General features: G+C 31.4%; 1 protein-coding gene across 1 annotated transcript; it reads left to right on the top strand.

The window, feature by feature from the left end:
- Positions 1-8,266: 8,266 nt before the first annotated feature.
- LOC143078297 (solute carrier family 22 member 21-like) lies at positions 8,267-11,095 on the top strand. The gene is made up of 3 exons (XM_076253197.1): positions 8,267-8,373; positions 9,248-9,320; positions 10,671-11,095. Exons 1-3 carry the CDS (start codon positions 8,336-8,338, stop codon positions 10,884-10,886), a joined length of 327 nt encoding a protein of 108 aa, XP_076109312.1. The 5' UTR covers positions 8,267-8,335; the 3' UTR covers positions 10,887-11,095.
- The last annotated feature ends 4,710 nt before the right edge of the window (positions 11,096-15,805 follow it).

Raw genomic sequence — 15,805 nt, 5'->3', positions numbered from 1 at the left:
TTAAAAGTATTTCAAATTTAACACAAACTCATATATAAAATTTGATGGCAAGCCAAAAACAGATGAAACATATCAAGTATGTATACCATCATCAGATATATTTTCATAATGTTGTTTAGAGAATTTTTAATATTTTCACAAACATTCCACAATCCTCAGGGAAAACACTATGGTAATGAATGATAAAAATAAAACACCTCTAAGGTTGTTAAAAACATCAAGCTGCATAGACTGTACACCGAGGTGCAGGTAAGACAATTTTATCTAAGACTTTTTACTTATAAATAACATTATAACATATTAAAATAATAAAATATACCTGCGTTGAAAATAATTACTTTTTAGTATAATGGTTAAAAAACGACAACAGGCTGCAAAACGCTATAGAAAACTAAAAAAACTGAGCAACACCCAACCAATACCAGATATATCTCAGGTGTAGGCAAATGGGAATGATGTCGTCTTCGACTAATGACACTCATAACATACGGCCGAAGAACCTGGGGGACGACCATTTGATATTCTAGGGGGAGGAGGATTTTGAAAATAAATAACTCAGCCTTGATAATCCCAAAAATAAATGGTTTGTTCTGTGGTAGTTTGAAAATAAATTACCTGACTTGCAATGTATTGAAAATAAATAACTCAGCCGGTCTAATCGAAAGTATGAGATGGCATCAGATTCTTCATAAATTTATCTTTTTTCCCCAAAAAAACACTTCCCATTTTTTTTAATAATAAACGTATAAATATTATTCAAATATACTTGAAATGTCTGAAAATTGGTTTCATTTAACTTGAGGTACAATGTATATTGTCTCAGGAAACATAACCTCACTTTTATTTTAAGAGGGCCGTCACTACATTGAGGCAAACACCTCATGTAGGTAATTTCAAAACCAAACGCTTGTCTCCATCAAATTGTGTTCACGGTCAGTGCCTTGCAAGAAGCAAGTTCTGTTTTCCTTCAGATGTAGCTTATAGCCCTGATTTTTCGGGATCAATGTTTCTTTTGTTTTTGTCTATTGTTCATTGTTTGCCCTTCTGTGTTTTGTTAGTGTTGCATTCCTTTTGTAATCTAGTAATTTTGCTATGAACTTGATCATGAGTTAAAAAAAATACAGCAGCCGCAGACTTTAAGAAAAAACTAGGTGAATTTCATTTTTTCTTTATCATGCACATTGCTCTTTTGATGTTGACATGTCCTTAGAAACTTAAGTCTTAAACTGAATTTATACATTTTGCTTCGAGACCAAAATATTGTCAAAAAATTATTAAAACAAAACATGCATTTTAGATTAAGAAAGGGTCTTCGGAACACCCAGAAAGCATGATTTGTTCTATAATAGCTTCTTGGCCTTCAGTGGCTCCAAAACCCTTAAAAAAATTGCCTCGCTCTGCTCGGCGAAATAGGTTTGCACTTCTTTTATAAGAGGCTAGTTACAAACAAATTTTGATACTATGTATGTATGCAATACATGCATATGCAGTTGGGAATATAAAAGATTCATTTCTTCAGAGCATGATGATTAATTCTGATTAAATGGTACTTAATGACTTGACTATACATGTATTATTTATAATAAACAAATCATTTAAAAATTGTATGTTTTCGAATATCATAAATATAGTTGTGAAAATGAATAATCAATCCCTTGCTTTGATGAAAATGAAAAATCTTGCTTCAATAATGCAGAAAATGAATAATCTGTCCTCTTAGTTTACAAAATTAAATAACCGATCAAAAACAAATCCTCCTTCCCGCCCCCCCCCCAGAATATCAAATGGTCGTCCCCTAACCACAAGTAATGATGATATATATGGATCACAAATCATTAGCTTTCATTGCTGTTCCTAATACAATGTACAAAATAACCATGTATCTCTGTACAGTTTTTTCGCTAAGAGATCTGTGTCATACTGGCATTTATCTTTACTCCGTCTTTCAAATACCAGTCGAGTAATTTAATGGATATGTCTTGTATAACGACGTTAGCTTATGTGCATGTAACTTAAACAGTTTGTCTTCAATCGATAATGACTTGAATTTGAATTATTCATACACTTATTACATCTGTTTAATAACACTGCAACTTTTAAACGGGGTTTCTTTGTCAGGGACATACCCTTACCTCAGGACATCCACATAGCCTTAACATACTTGATCCAATGGTTATTTAATATGCATAGAGCACGGAATATTCAGACCGAAATTTGCTCTGTATTGAGTATGTTTTTTTTTTTATACTTATTGGTTCAGTGAGTAATTAAAGAAACATGACGTGATGTTCCTACTTTTATCTCAAAAGTTAGAACAGAGAAATATAATACATCTCTATTTTACGAAATTTTCCTTAGATCTTACTGACTGATAATGTTCTCAGCGGAGTCGAGTGATATGAAAACGGACACGAGTGATCTGAAAATTATCGCTAGAAACAAATGGGGCACGTGGCGTTGCTAATAAAATTGACTTGATATTTTTAGAAAAGAATTACTGTATTGTATATATTTTTTAGGTTATTCATTTACATTTTCAAAGAGTATACCTTTCTGATTTCATTTATGCGATACAATATTGTTCCCTTCTAGATGAAATATCATCGACCATGCCAAGAGCATCTGTCACAGATTTCCTTGAAGATACATTAAAGAAATGTGGAGGACTTGGTCGTTTTCAATGGATGATCATCGGTAGTGTTTTAGGCGGGAAAGTTAGCGTCACTTGGAGCATGTTGATGATGTCATTTGGTGGCGCTATTCCAAACTGGTCATGTCGATGGGGAAATCAGTCGTCATTCACGGTTGACATACATGGCACTGACAACACGTGCAGCACTCCCAGTAATTATAGCGATTTGATATGTGTCAGGAAAACATTTGATCCATCGCTCCATACGGTAGTTAGTGAGGTATGTATTTTAGTAAGACATCAATCAGGTAAAATATCCAAACTAGTCATAACATTAAAATAAATTGAGTAAGTCAGAAACGATTCAAGACTTCCGGTAAAGCAGCAACGATTAAACCAATACAAGTAAAGCTAAACCAACGGCCCATGGTCTTCATAAAAGATGTTAAAGCTAAATGCGCAATTTAAAAAGAAAACACAATTCTAAAAGCATGCACTATTTAAAAAAAATATTTGTATTCAGGGCATCGATCATGGTTGATTAATAGAATATATTTAATGTAACGATCACCAGTCTGTCAACTCTGATGTCTCTCGCAACGTGGTATGTTTGACTTCAATATCAATTGACAAAGCTTGCTTCACACTTTCCGCCGACAAGTAAACTCTGACTGCATGCCAAGGTGTAGCCGAGAACCAAGAAAATATCCTTAATGCAAAAAATGTGAAAATGTCTGTATTTAAGCTGTTGTAAATGACGTAGTAAACATCACAATTAGGTAACATTGGTTTTAATTATTCGTTTTTCCTTTACTATCGCGTCGGCTGTATACCTTGATAGCAAACTAAATGGTGCATGATATTCAAAACGAATAAAAAGTATGGGAGACACAGAAGAAAAAAAACGTTTATTACGTGACGGTTTTTGAAAACCAAAAGAGGTGTTCACATTATCGTTTAATTATATATATTGTTTTGTGTGTGTATATTATATTCTAGTGGGATCTTGTGTGTGACCGAGACTGGATAACACAAACAATAACAACTATTCAGATGGGTGGACTACTTTTTGGTGGATTGGTAGCAGGGCAAATTGCTGATATGTTTGGACGTAAACCGACCTATTTTTTGTCTATGCTTATGTTGTTCGTCTTTAATCTTGTATCAGCTTTCTCGACCAGCTGGAAGATGTTTGCAGTTTTAAGGTTTTTAATTGGAATTGGTTGTGGATTTTATTTGACTGTTTTTTTTACGTTCACAATTGAGTTTATTTCTGGTAAATATCGCCCAATGTTAATTGCGATTCCGTCATGGCCGATATATGCCGCTGCATTTGGTGGAATGGTCTGCTTGATTCATGATTGGATGTATCTTCATATTGCAACAGCTGTGGCCACACTACCTTGGCTGTTTACATGGTGGTAAGCTAAATTCAAAATTAATAAAGGAAAAATAATGAAACAATTGGTATAGATAATATAAAAACAATTAGTCTTCGTATTTATAAATAATATCAAAAGGCAAACTGTATGAGTCACACATCGTAAGAAAAATGTTACAAATGATGCAAAAACAAACTGCAATTCACTTGACAAAGTTGAATCAGTAAATATTTTGTAAAAGAAACGATAAAAGACATAAATATACAACATGAACACAAGAAATCGTTGATATGCGCAAACGAGAAATAAACCATTCGACACACACACAAACCAAAAAGGTTCCTCGATGGCGAGTTTGTTCTTTAAACTGGTTTCGGTGTTTTCGAACTGATGTCATCAAAACATTTTTGTTTCTTGAAAACAAATCGGGTTCCTAAACTTATCAATTAACCAGTTTATGTGTGTTTTGAACAGGCAAACAATTCAGACCAACTTTGGAATTGCTTTTAAGGAGGCTCGAGGGTATAAAAATTTCAGAAAATAATTAAACATTTGTTTTTCATTACAAATTTTATTTATTACCTTTTGTAGTTGTTACTTTATCATATGGTACAAAAAAACATTCAAAGCAATTAATTCGTGTTGGCCCCAGATGACTTTTTAAATGTAAACATCATTGAAAAACTTCCAACTTATCTCCCTTTGGTGGAAAAATGCCATTTTTTGGCTTTAAAATTGAAATATCTCTTTTAACTCATCGGTGACTTATGTTTTTTTATATAATTTCGATATATGCTGTACTTAAACTAAATTATTGTAAAATGTGAGCCAATTCTGTAATAAATTTTTTTATTTCGATATTAACTTTATTTCTCCTATTAGGTCAACAGAAAAAAAAACACTTTTATAAAGATGTATGCTTCTTTCGAAGGCAGATTGTGAGCGCAAATGAACGGTGACCCCATTTTTTTATTTTATTTTTCTATTAACTATAAGATAAAGTTCATTTATAGAAAAATATAGAGAAATCCTATATAAATGATTTAGATCCGCGAACCCCCTTAAACAAAAATACAAAAAAAATAATCAGAAACTTCAACACTAAACTGAACTATTTTGAAAAAAAAATACTCTTAATGTCAAAGAACAGTGAGCGTTTACAGCACATGTCAAAGAACAGTGAGCGTTTACAGCACATGTCAAGCTTGTTTATTCTACTACATAACTATTGCAAGTTTTGATAATTCATTATCATTTTTTTAGGATTATTCCTGAAAGTTTTAGATGGCTTGTTACCAACTACAAAGTCGACAGAGCGAAAAAAATCATTGAGAGGATGGCCAGGATAAATAAAAAGCCAGTACCAGACTTGTCAAAAATTGATTTTCTGTCAAAATCAATTTCTAATGATGGTAAAAAATATACGATTGGCGATGTGCTCAAAAATAGAGATCTGTTGAAGAAGACAGTCCTTCTTGGGGTCGGATGGTAATCATTGTATTTCTCGATGTAAAGGGAATATTTCATTTACCATAACATAATGTTTTTTACAGAAAAGAGAAAGACGTTGATGCCAAATTTATAACGTTTGTTCTATGTCCATTACAATTTTCAAAAATGTTTTATTTATATAATACAATACGAACACATAGTAAGCAATAACAAATATTACCGCCTCAGTGTAATGATATTTTTGTTCTCACTAAAAAGACAATGAAATATGTCTAATATACACTTACATGTACCTTTCCAGGACATCATGTGGATATGCGTATTACGCCATCAGTTTTGGTGTGCAGCAACTGTCAGGAAGTTTATGTTTGAATCTTTTTCTACTAAGTTTGGTAGAGATTCCTGCACAATCAGTGACTTGGTTTTTTAATCATTAGTAAGTAGTTAGTTGATAATTATTGATTCAGATTTTGTCCCTAATATAATGTGCTGTATATGCATTAGTATATTAATGTTAGTCTTTGAAACTAAGGCATTTTAAACAATATAGATTAAGCAGATGTGGTATAGTTGTCAATGAGACAATTAGCTTTCCATCAAAGACCAAATAAGAAGTGTTAGTAACAAACTTAAACGTATGCAGTATATTAGGCATATTATACCCAATATACCTACATTTGAGTAGTTGTTGACATTATTTTGAGTTATGACAATCATATTATACCTCTATTTCTATCGTCAGAATCATTGTTTTAGCGGGAAAAATATAGATAGATAATTGATTCAAATTGAATTTTCAAATCGATCGATTGATTGATTGATTGATTTACTTACTAGATGCGAGTTAAATCTTTTAGAAATAATCTATATTTGGTGAACTAAAGTGATTATAAATAGTAGCTGTACGAGTAAAAAATGAATTGCCGTTTTTTTTAAGTCGCAATATCTTTGTGTAATAATACTGTAATCTTAATATAGGTTATATATATATATATATATATAGGTAATATAGGTTTTACATGTTAATGGGAGCACCACATTTATACATTTCTATTTTCATAATATATTTTTTTTTCAAATAGTTTCGTCAATATAGTGCCGTTAATACATTGTAAATATATGCGGCATCCATAATTTTATTTATGAGTAAGTAGGACAATTGAACATAAACTAATACTTAATCTTTTGTCAAACTTGCTTTTTTTTCTGTCGCTTTTTTATAATTCAGCAATTCATTTTAAAAAGCATTGGTAGAAAGAAGACAACGGTGATGTTTTTTTCAATAGCTTCGATAGCAGGATTCATCGTTGGAGTGATACAACTTCTAGGTTTGTAAATAAGATGAGAGGGGGGAATTAGTCTATACTCCACTTAATCTTTTAGTTCTTATAGTTTCACTATATTGTATTACATCCGAACTTTGGTCGGCTTGTATTGCAATGCTGTCAAATATACAAAGATACTAACAGTAAATATACACTGCATTTTAAAAAAGCGAACATCCATTTCATATTTTTTAATTGTACACAACTTTGGCTGAAGCTTTCACATGTTGGAATCGGTGGAAAAATTATTAACAGTTGTGCTTTCAATGTTCGAAGAGACAATGTTTTGTGTTCGAACTTCCTATGTTTTGTACTTTGAATATTTTTAAGGTCAACCCGTTTTATCATAAGGTGAGGGGTTATCGCCTACATTTTTCTCTTTTTATGTCAATGACTGTTTAAAAATAATGGCATCTATATCGACGAAAGCATCTCACTTGCGTTGGAGGTTTAATTCTTTTTCTTCTAATGTACGACAATGTGGATGATTTGTTGCTTTTTTCGAAACGATACTTGTAAGTCAACGTTTAATCCATTAAAACTAAACTGTAAACACGATTTAACGGTTACCATTCAATTTGTCATACCTATAGTATTTGTGATTCGAAACGGAAATGTAGTCAAGGATAGTTCAATGAGAGTTGATTACTCTTGTTACTTGGGATTGAATTAAAAAAAAACACACAATTGGAAATATATATTTTCACAGAAGAGGCTGGTGAACAAGGTCGAAAATCAATGTTTAAAATGTTTAATTAGCCAATGAATTACTATATAAAAGGATCGATAGGGTTGTCACGTCATATATATATATAATTTGCTGTCAGTATACTGAAGTGAATTCAATTCAATTCTCGTGTGTCCGAAATATAGGGAACTTACAGTATAATTTATCAGGAAGTGTTACTGGTATATTAGGCTAAGTGCTCTCACATTTTTGAACTTTGAGTATAAAGAACACCAAACAGTTAACTCACTTAGGCAAATACATTTTTTGCTGCATTTAAAACCATTTACATTACCTGTCTGTTTTCTTGTCAACTTTAAAGTTTTATTTTGACGTAAATTTAAATGAATTTAAAAAAATGAACTAAGTATAGTTTTATCTTTCAGCAGATTTTAATTGCTCTAGATAATAATAAACGGGTTAAAGTCCGAAAAGGAGACCAAATATGGATACATACAGATCAAAAGCGTTTAAATATGACTGCCTCTGTATAACATGCATATATATAACATACCATTGATTAATTGTTGATAATAAATACGTCCAGTGACAAATATTTCATACATTTTCAAGGTATGGCGTATATTTTGTGGGTGTTGATGGTAAGCTAGGCTTATGTGTGTGTGTGTTTATCAAATTTGATAAAACATTTTTCATTTATAGAATTTACCTTATAAATATATATATATATATATATATATATATATATATTTGTTATTTCAAAATCTATCTATCAGAGGTACCAAACAAAGGTCAGCTGATCAACTGCTTTGCTTTGACGTCAAAACTTGGTGTTGCAGCTGGATGGGCTTCTCTTATGCTTCTTACTTCAGAATCTTTCCCAACAGTTGTGAGGTATTATATTACCAATTTAACATTTAAAATAACTTAAAAATATTCATTTTGCAATTGTCAAAGTTGTTGATGAAAAACATGTCCTATGATCAACAAAAACACAAGGAATAAAATTGCATCCTGAACGGAAATTAACGCAGCATTTTGGACGAACGAGAGCATTTACGTAGTATATATACAGGCATTTGATACTAGTATACCAATTATATTCAGGTTTATCGCTATTTTGTGCATTTTTCCTATGATCTTTTTTTGTGATAATTTTTCATATCATGCTACTCGCTTGATATGAAAAATTATCGCTAGAAACAAAGGAGCCACGTGGCGTTTCTAATAAAATTGACATGAAATTGACAACGTCGTAATAGGTAAAATAGCGATAAACAGATTATCATTGGTCATTCCAACTCGATTGTTTTTTTTCGCTTTCGCCTTGACCGGCTCAAGCGAGAAAATCAATCTCGTTGAGATAACCAACGATAATCTATAAATATAGGATTTTTTTTCTGTGAAAAGTACATGTGAGTATATACAAATGTACCTAAAATATATACAACCGTCCATATCTTGATTTTGTTAAAAAAAAATTAAATCTTTGTAATTTTACCATTTACAAATTGGACAGGACCGATGTACGTATAAGTCTATGAGAACTTGTTCCAAAAATTACACTTTTTTACCAAACATTTTACTTGATTAATGTAAATATATATTGATACTCCAATTATCATATTTATTTTCGTATGATTTTGACGTATATTGTTTAAATCAATGAAACAGACTTTACTTATATATGTTATATGTTATAATAATTTAAATGAAGGCTGGTATAGCAAGTGATAAAAAAAAAACAGCAACAATATCTTGATTTCAGAAATATAGGATACGGAATCCAAAATTCAGTTTCACGCATTGGTGCCATGATAGCTCCTCAAATAGTGTATGTGGTATGTAGTTTTATCTCATTTTAACAGGATTGACTATGTGTCTGTAAATATTATTATTGAACCGAAACAGACAAAAGGGAAATACATTTCTTTAAAAATACTTATACGCATAGATTAATTCAGAAAAATATATGATTTCTAGATCCTGAACAGTTTGATTATTTGTATAATTTGTAATCACAAACACACAAGCAGTCTTATTTCGATACTCAGAAGTCGTAGAAATCAGATATAACTATTCCACTCATCCAAGTTCGAGTCATTTGACGACTCGAACTGCATCATTCTGGATTGATAAGTTGAAAGATTTATTGTGATGCTTTAAAAGTTATAAAATACGGAAGAACATGTGGAACTAAACAAATTTTTGCAGATGCACATGTTTCAACTTTCTCCATTATCGCTTTCAAAATTGAGGTCGAATTTAATCCTTTTACCAAAGTTTTATAATTTTTGGATATTATTCTTGAATTTGATATGGATATTCTCTTCTTTATCCATCTATTTGTAATTATGTCCCTAGTTTTCAAGTACATTGTGATTGTCAGCATGCTGCAGCATCAAAGGTGTCAACAACAAAAAATTAACATGCCACTCGGATTGGTATGCTTACACATTAATTGACCTAAAACATGTTCATTGCGCAAATAATTTTGATTCATAAGTGAACGAATTCAATATTTGAATCTGACTCTGAATTATGTTCTTTTTCTTCAAAATTTTACTTCGAACTGCGACATATTGGTGTTAATTATTAATCAGTTTACTCGACTAGATTTATATACTCGAGTTAACCTATATTGCATAGCAACAGAGTTGGCCTCATTACAAGTAAAGGTGCTTCAGACAAACGTAAGTCTGGGTCTGACAAACTAGATCTACTTATCCTAGTTTTTGACAAAACCCAGCAAGAAACAAAAGCTGCGATTCGACTGATTGTATATAGAAAGCCTGTGACGAGTGCCAATAGAAAGAAATATCACAGAATCTTACATATACAGCATGTTTGTGGCTATATTGGTCCAATCGCTGAGCTGAAGTTCATACTGCATATATGGAAACTAACAAGAGGTGTATGTAAATAAGTTGTAAAATATCACAACTATAACATTTAACAACCGTTAAACCGGCAATTAAATCCTTTGATAGTCAAACAACAAAACAAAACAAAAAACAACACCATTAAACAACGTTGCTTTTGGTGATTACCTTAAGTTTTTATGATTGTGAGCAAGATTTTATAAGATTTGCGCGTATTCAATTGTAATTTTTATAACATGTATAATGAAAAGAAGAGTTTGAAAAATATCAATACCAAAACAACAGAATGTTATGTTTAATTTTTCTCAGAGCCAACATACTTCTGGAGTTATGTATTTCCTCTGCAGTGGTGTCATGTTCATTTCAATGCTTTGTCTGATCGGAGTACAAGAAACTGGTAAAAAGTCTCTAACTGACACCATTGAAAAGAAAGAGAAAATATATAAACAGTCACATGACAGAGTAAAAACCAACGAAACAAAAGATAATAAAGGATTTGAATGTGAATTTTCATCACATCTATAAAGATTTGAGTCTTTGTAGTCATGTAGATTAAATAAACATAAAACAATTTAGTACAGCATTGAACTTTTGAAATAACACTAACAGTCCAAATTTTACAGAACCAAAATTAAATGCACATTTTAACAATAATTGTGACTACTTCCTTTGGTTTACCTTGAAAACGCAACAGAACATAAAGAAAATATTTGTTGTTTCATGTATATTGAAATCGTGCCGATGCAGGATTGTTCTCCAGAACAGAAATATTTGCGCAGCGTATAACGTTATACAAAAGAAATTTTTTATATATTACAGCTTGACAATATTATCTATGTAGGATGAACTATATATTGTGAAATATATTGTATGCATTTATTTCAAATTGTATTATATGAGTTGCCAAGAGATTTCAGTTGTAATAAAATATAGTTATTTTGGAATTCGTTTTTACCAGGCCAGCTAAAGTCCAGACGACATAGGCTGAAAGTCAAGTACGACACTTGTGTCTATTTTGAAAATCTATAGACGTTTACAAACTTCAACGAGCGGATGTAACCTAGAATGATCATACAGTAAAGTAAGCTTGTCATTGCCACTAAAGAAGCATTTAATTTATACAACGGACCAAGTTTTGTCTTTCGGGCATATTGAATACATTAGTTCTCTTCTATTTGTATCTTAACATATAGAGATTGTTCATACATTAATTTTGGCATTAGTGTCCAACTGTTTTTAGTACTAGACAACCATTTGGAATCATAAACGTTGTGTTGCAGAATGATAATTTTCAACTTTTCGCATGCAAGAATATTCATATCAGGTCTTTAATACATGTATTATTTCATGTTTTTCATTCTCACAATCCACCCGTTTCCTCCCGTTCAACGAAAATGGCCACCCCTTAGTATATTCGTTTTTCTTAAAGTGTTTTAAACAACATCAGGCCATTGTTTTGTTTTCAATGTAATATTTGCCAAATATCACATTACAAGAAAAGTCCATCAAATTATTTAAGGTACAAATATGATGTATCCAAGTTTTCATACATAATTCCAATCAGTTTCCAGCTGTGTCATTTCGTTGATACGTCAATGTCGATAGGAAAGAGGGGATGAAATAGTGAGGGATATCTATATGCACTTTCTTATATGCTGATGCTAACACATTTAAATAAATATCAATATACAATAATAAGAATTCTGCAATTTGCTTATTCGACAAAACATTATACCTACTTGTTCTTTTTTCCTGGCCTATCAATAACATTTATACAGGTAAGCGGCTTGCAAAGAATTTAGTGAGACAATACGTATTGATGCTTATGATTAAGAAACAATAATTTATTTAATCACAGGCGTATGATGTTAAATTCAAGTAATCTTTTGATAATATTGATATTATAACTTTGTTGACCAATTAGACATTTTTTGTCGATTTGTCATTGCTACAGCGTTCGCTTTATGACCTTTTTCGTAGAAGATTCTTTACTGTTCTGTATACATGACTTTTGTACCTCATATGGAGCAGATTTTGTATTCTGTTGATATTTGTGTTTTTTGCTTAACAAATGTCTGGAGCATGACTATAATACTATGTTTTATTATAATAAGCTTATTGTGGTACATGTTACTTTACGCTGTACTTTATGTGTACTGATATAGTGTGTTATTAATTTTGATGGAATGACCGTAAAATGGATATTTGGTATATTTCATTATGTTAAGTATCAGGATTTGTAATTTATGATGAGAACAGCATTTGTCATTATTTATATTCTGTGTAATTAGTTGAGTACATCAAACACATGTAAAAACCATAGCTGTCCAGTAGGAATTTGTTTAGTAAAGTAATTCTGATATTGTCATCTTAAATGAATATAGTTATCTTTCTTTGCACTGATGATTTGTCTTTATATTGCATGGTCTATATATATTATATACATTACTTCACTATATCAGAATCCATTGATCCTGAAGTGTTTATTTTAATTTACGATCAAACCGACCTACTGGTTACCTGCGTACTAATTGGCATATCTGTGTGTGTGCGCGTCGTTTAATGTGTCATTGACGATATATGTTATATATAATCATGATAATTATGTTACCCATTTTTATTTAACCAATATTTGCCACCAAAAGAGATTAAGAATAAGGTAGTGTTATTCTTAGATTTATTTCAAACCAGCATTCTTTTCTGTCAACCATTACTTAAGAGCAAATGTTGACAGCATCGTGTATGTACCCTAATGAAGTTTACTTAGTATCAGTAAAAAAGGAATAATCTCAAAAGACATAAAAGGGTAAGCAGAGCATGCTCCACATGTGCTGACCGTCATGTTGCCCATGAAGTATGAATCCCTGTGTTAAGGCTAATTCTGTAGAAAGTAAAATAACAAAGATTCGAACTCCCAGAAAAATTCAAAACGGTTTTGTTTGTTATTTTTTGTTCAGTTGTTCATTTGAACATTTGATAAAAAGTCACCTTGTGTAGTGTTTTTAATATACTTGAAAGGTTGAATCGGTTGAAAACAAAATTGTACGAGAAGAGAGATTATTTTATCCTCCCAATTGTGAAATTTCAATTTCTATGTAGCAATATTCCAGCAGCGTCTCCATACGGAGTATATATCTCCTAATTGATGAGATATTCCCGGGTTTGTATTTCCTATCATGATTTAATTGATAGAGGGTTGCTGTTCACAAGGAAGCTTTTTAACCTAGAGTTCTAAATGGTAAAGTTAAAATTGTCCCTTCGTTAATTTTACGGACGCCATAACGAGTTAAATGAGCGTTATGGAAAAACCGCTTCACAGATGATATCGGATTTGTTCTTATGTCGTAACTACAATCCCGTTCCTGTTTTACGAATGTGACCTACTGAAGAAGATGTTTTACTGGTTTGTAACAACATGAGAAACACATGTGGTCCAGGATCAGGTTACCCTTCCGGAGCACATGAGAACAGCCCATGATTTTGGTGGGTTCGTGATGATTAGTCTAAAGTGTTCAATGTTGTATCTGATGTACTATTGTTTGTCTGTTTATCCTTTTCGTTTTATCCATGGCGTTGTCAGTTTTTTTCAATCCTCGAGTTTGAATGTCCCTCTGGTACAATGCATCTTTCATCCCTCCTTTAAAGAAGAAACACGTGTGAATATGTTATATTTGAGTTACCGCATTTGAAGAATTATATACATAACTACATATAACTGATTTTCTCAAAATGTGGAACCACACGTTTGTAAACATACTGATAGCTTAAGTAATCCTATAATAATCTGTTGAGTGAATTGTCCTCGCATAGATATACAATCTTATAAAATTATCCTTACTGTGGCAATGAGTGGTGTGTCAAAGAGACACCGAAGAGCAACATATATGCCACCAATGGGTTTTTACCGCATATGTATTGCATGAGGATACACCAAAATTAAATTATAGTAGCCATTGATAGGTGCCTGTTATAATGATTTTAAAGGTAACACTACCCTAGTGAAACTTCCCCTTTTGTCTTTAGATCTGGTGTAGTGGTTAGCACTTCAGTCTTTACATGCAAGGCGTATGGTTGTTGAAAGTTGTAAAGATGGTTGTTATTTCGTTGCTCGATAATTTGCTTAAAAATCAAAACTGATTGTACTGACCATTTCAAGGGGAGAAACTTCCATGATATTGCTTGGTTAACATATTACCCGATGTATATTGATATATATGTTCCAGACCATATGAGTACTATTTTTTTCTGTCTATGGAGAAATAAAATAAATTTAAAGTGTGCACCACATTTTCTATGTTATTTCGAATAGACAGAAAATTCCATTTTAAAGCGGAGTAAAGCATGAAAAAATGTTGATGACGTCAGGTCACATGATAAAAGTATGTCTTTGAGCTGATAAACATAATAACTTCAACCAATCAGATGAAGCGTTACATCCAAAATTGTATTATAAATTATTATTATTACAATAAGATGGATAAAACGAACAGTTTAAAAATTGAAATTATGTATTTTTTTAATTGTATATCTGAGTCCTATTTTGGTACTCTTGCCCAAGGTGACACTTTATACCACAAGAAATGTAATACTTTTTTACATTTACATGTTTGCTGTTCATGCATGTTCCTTTGCATTTGCATTTTTTTGTAAAGTTGCTAGATATTCTAAAACAATTGTCCTTCCACATTATCTTTACTTCCGATATCGTCAATTTCAGTGAGTATAATTGTCATAATTCAATTAATGTATTACTGATCGACATGCTAAATACCAGAGATTAACAGAGATAATTAGCGTGATTTTTTTAAAATATATAGTTAAAACATAAAGTTTTCATTTCAATTACAATTGAACTTTTTTATATTAATTTGAGAGATAAGTTATGTTGATCTGTTATATGCATTTGTATCTAGTAAACTTGACCAACTTATTAATATTAGTCAGACCGTACGCGTACGGTCCAAATACTCATACGGTCTGGAACATAATAATATACATATTATTTTTTTTAAATCATAATTATTGCGTCACTGTTCACAATTTAAAAGTTTTGTTATGTATATATCTATCCTCGAAATCTACTTATTCTAATACTTGTATGAGAATAAATCAATAATTCAAAATTGAATTAACGTAATAACCTATATCCGCCTTCTTTGTATTATATTCAATACATTTGTCCTTATGTTCGATGTATAACTTATTTAAAGTACTCATTCAATAATTTTAAAAATAATTTTGGATTTCAATGTGCTAAAGTTATACACATTGCCCGTAAGTAAAAATACTTTTAAAAATTCCTGTCCATTACGAGAAACGGAAATTTTTAAACGGTATTTTCCAAAATTTTGGATATTTGGAAGTCACCTAAATTATAAATATTCCTTTGGGACTTTTGTGACTGTAAAACATACAAGAATGCAAATCGAGGTCAATGTAATGAG

Source organism: Mytilus galloprovincialis, chromosome 6, assembly GCF_965363235.1.
Source record: "Mytilus galloprovincialis chromosome 6, xbMytGall1.hap1.1, whole genome shotgun sequence".
Lineage (NCBI taxonomy): Eukaryota > Metazoa > Mollusca > Bivalvia > Mytilida > Mytilidae > Mytilus > Mytilus galloprovincialis.
Note: the sequence above shows the minus strand (reverse complement) of the source record. Positions and strands in the feature narration are given on the sequence as shown.

Excerpts from the sequence above, each read along its gene's own strand:
- LOC143078297 (XM_076253197.1), top strand. The coding sequence starts at position 8,336 with ATGCTTCTTACTTCAGAATCTTTCCCAACAGTTGTGAG. Across the intron at positions 8,374-9,247 it reads TCTTTCCCAACAGTTGTGAG|AAATATAGGATACGGAATCC; the intron begins GTATTATATTAC and ends TCTTGATTTCAG. Across the intron at positions 9,321-10,670 it reads CTCCTCAAATAGTGTATGTG|AGCCAACATACTTCTGGAGT; the intron begins GTATGTAGTTTT and ends AATTTTTCTCAG.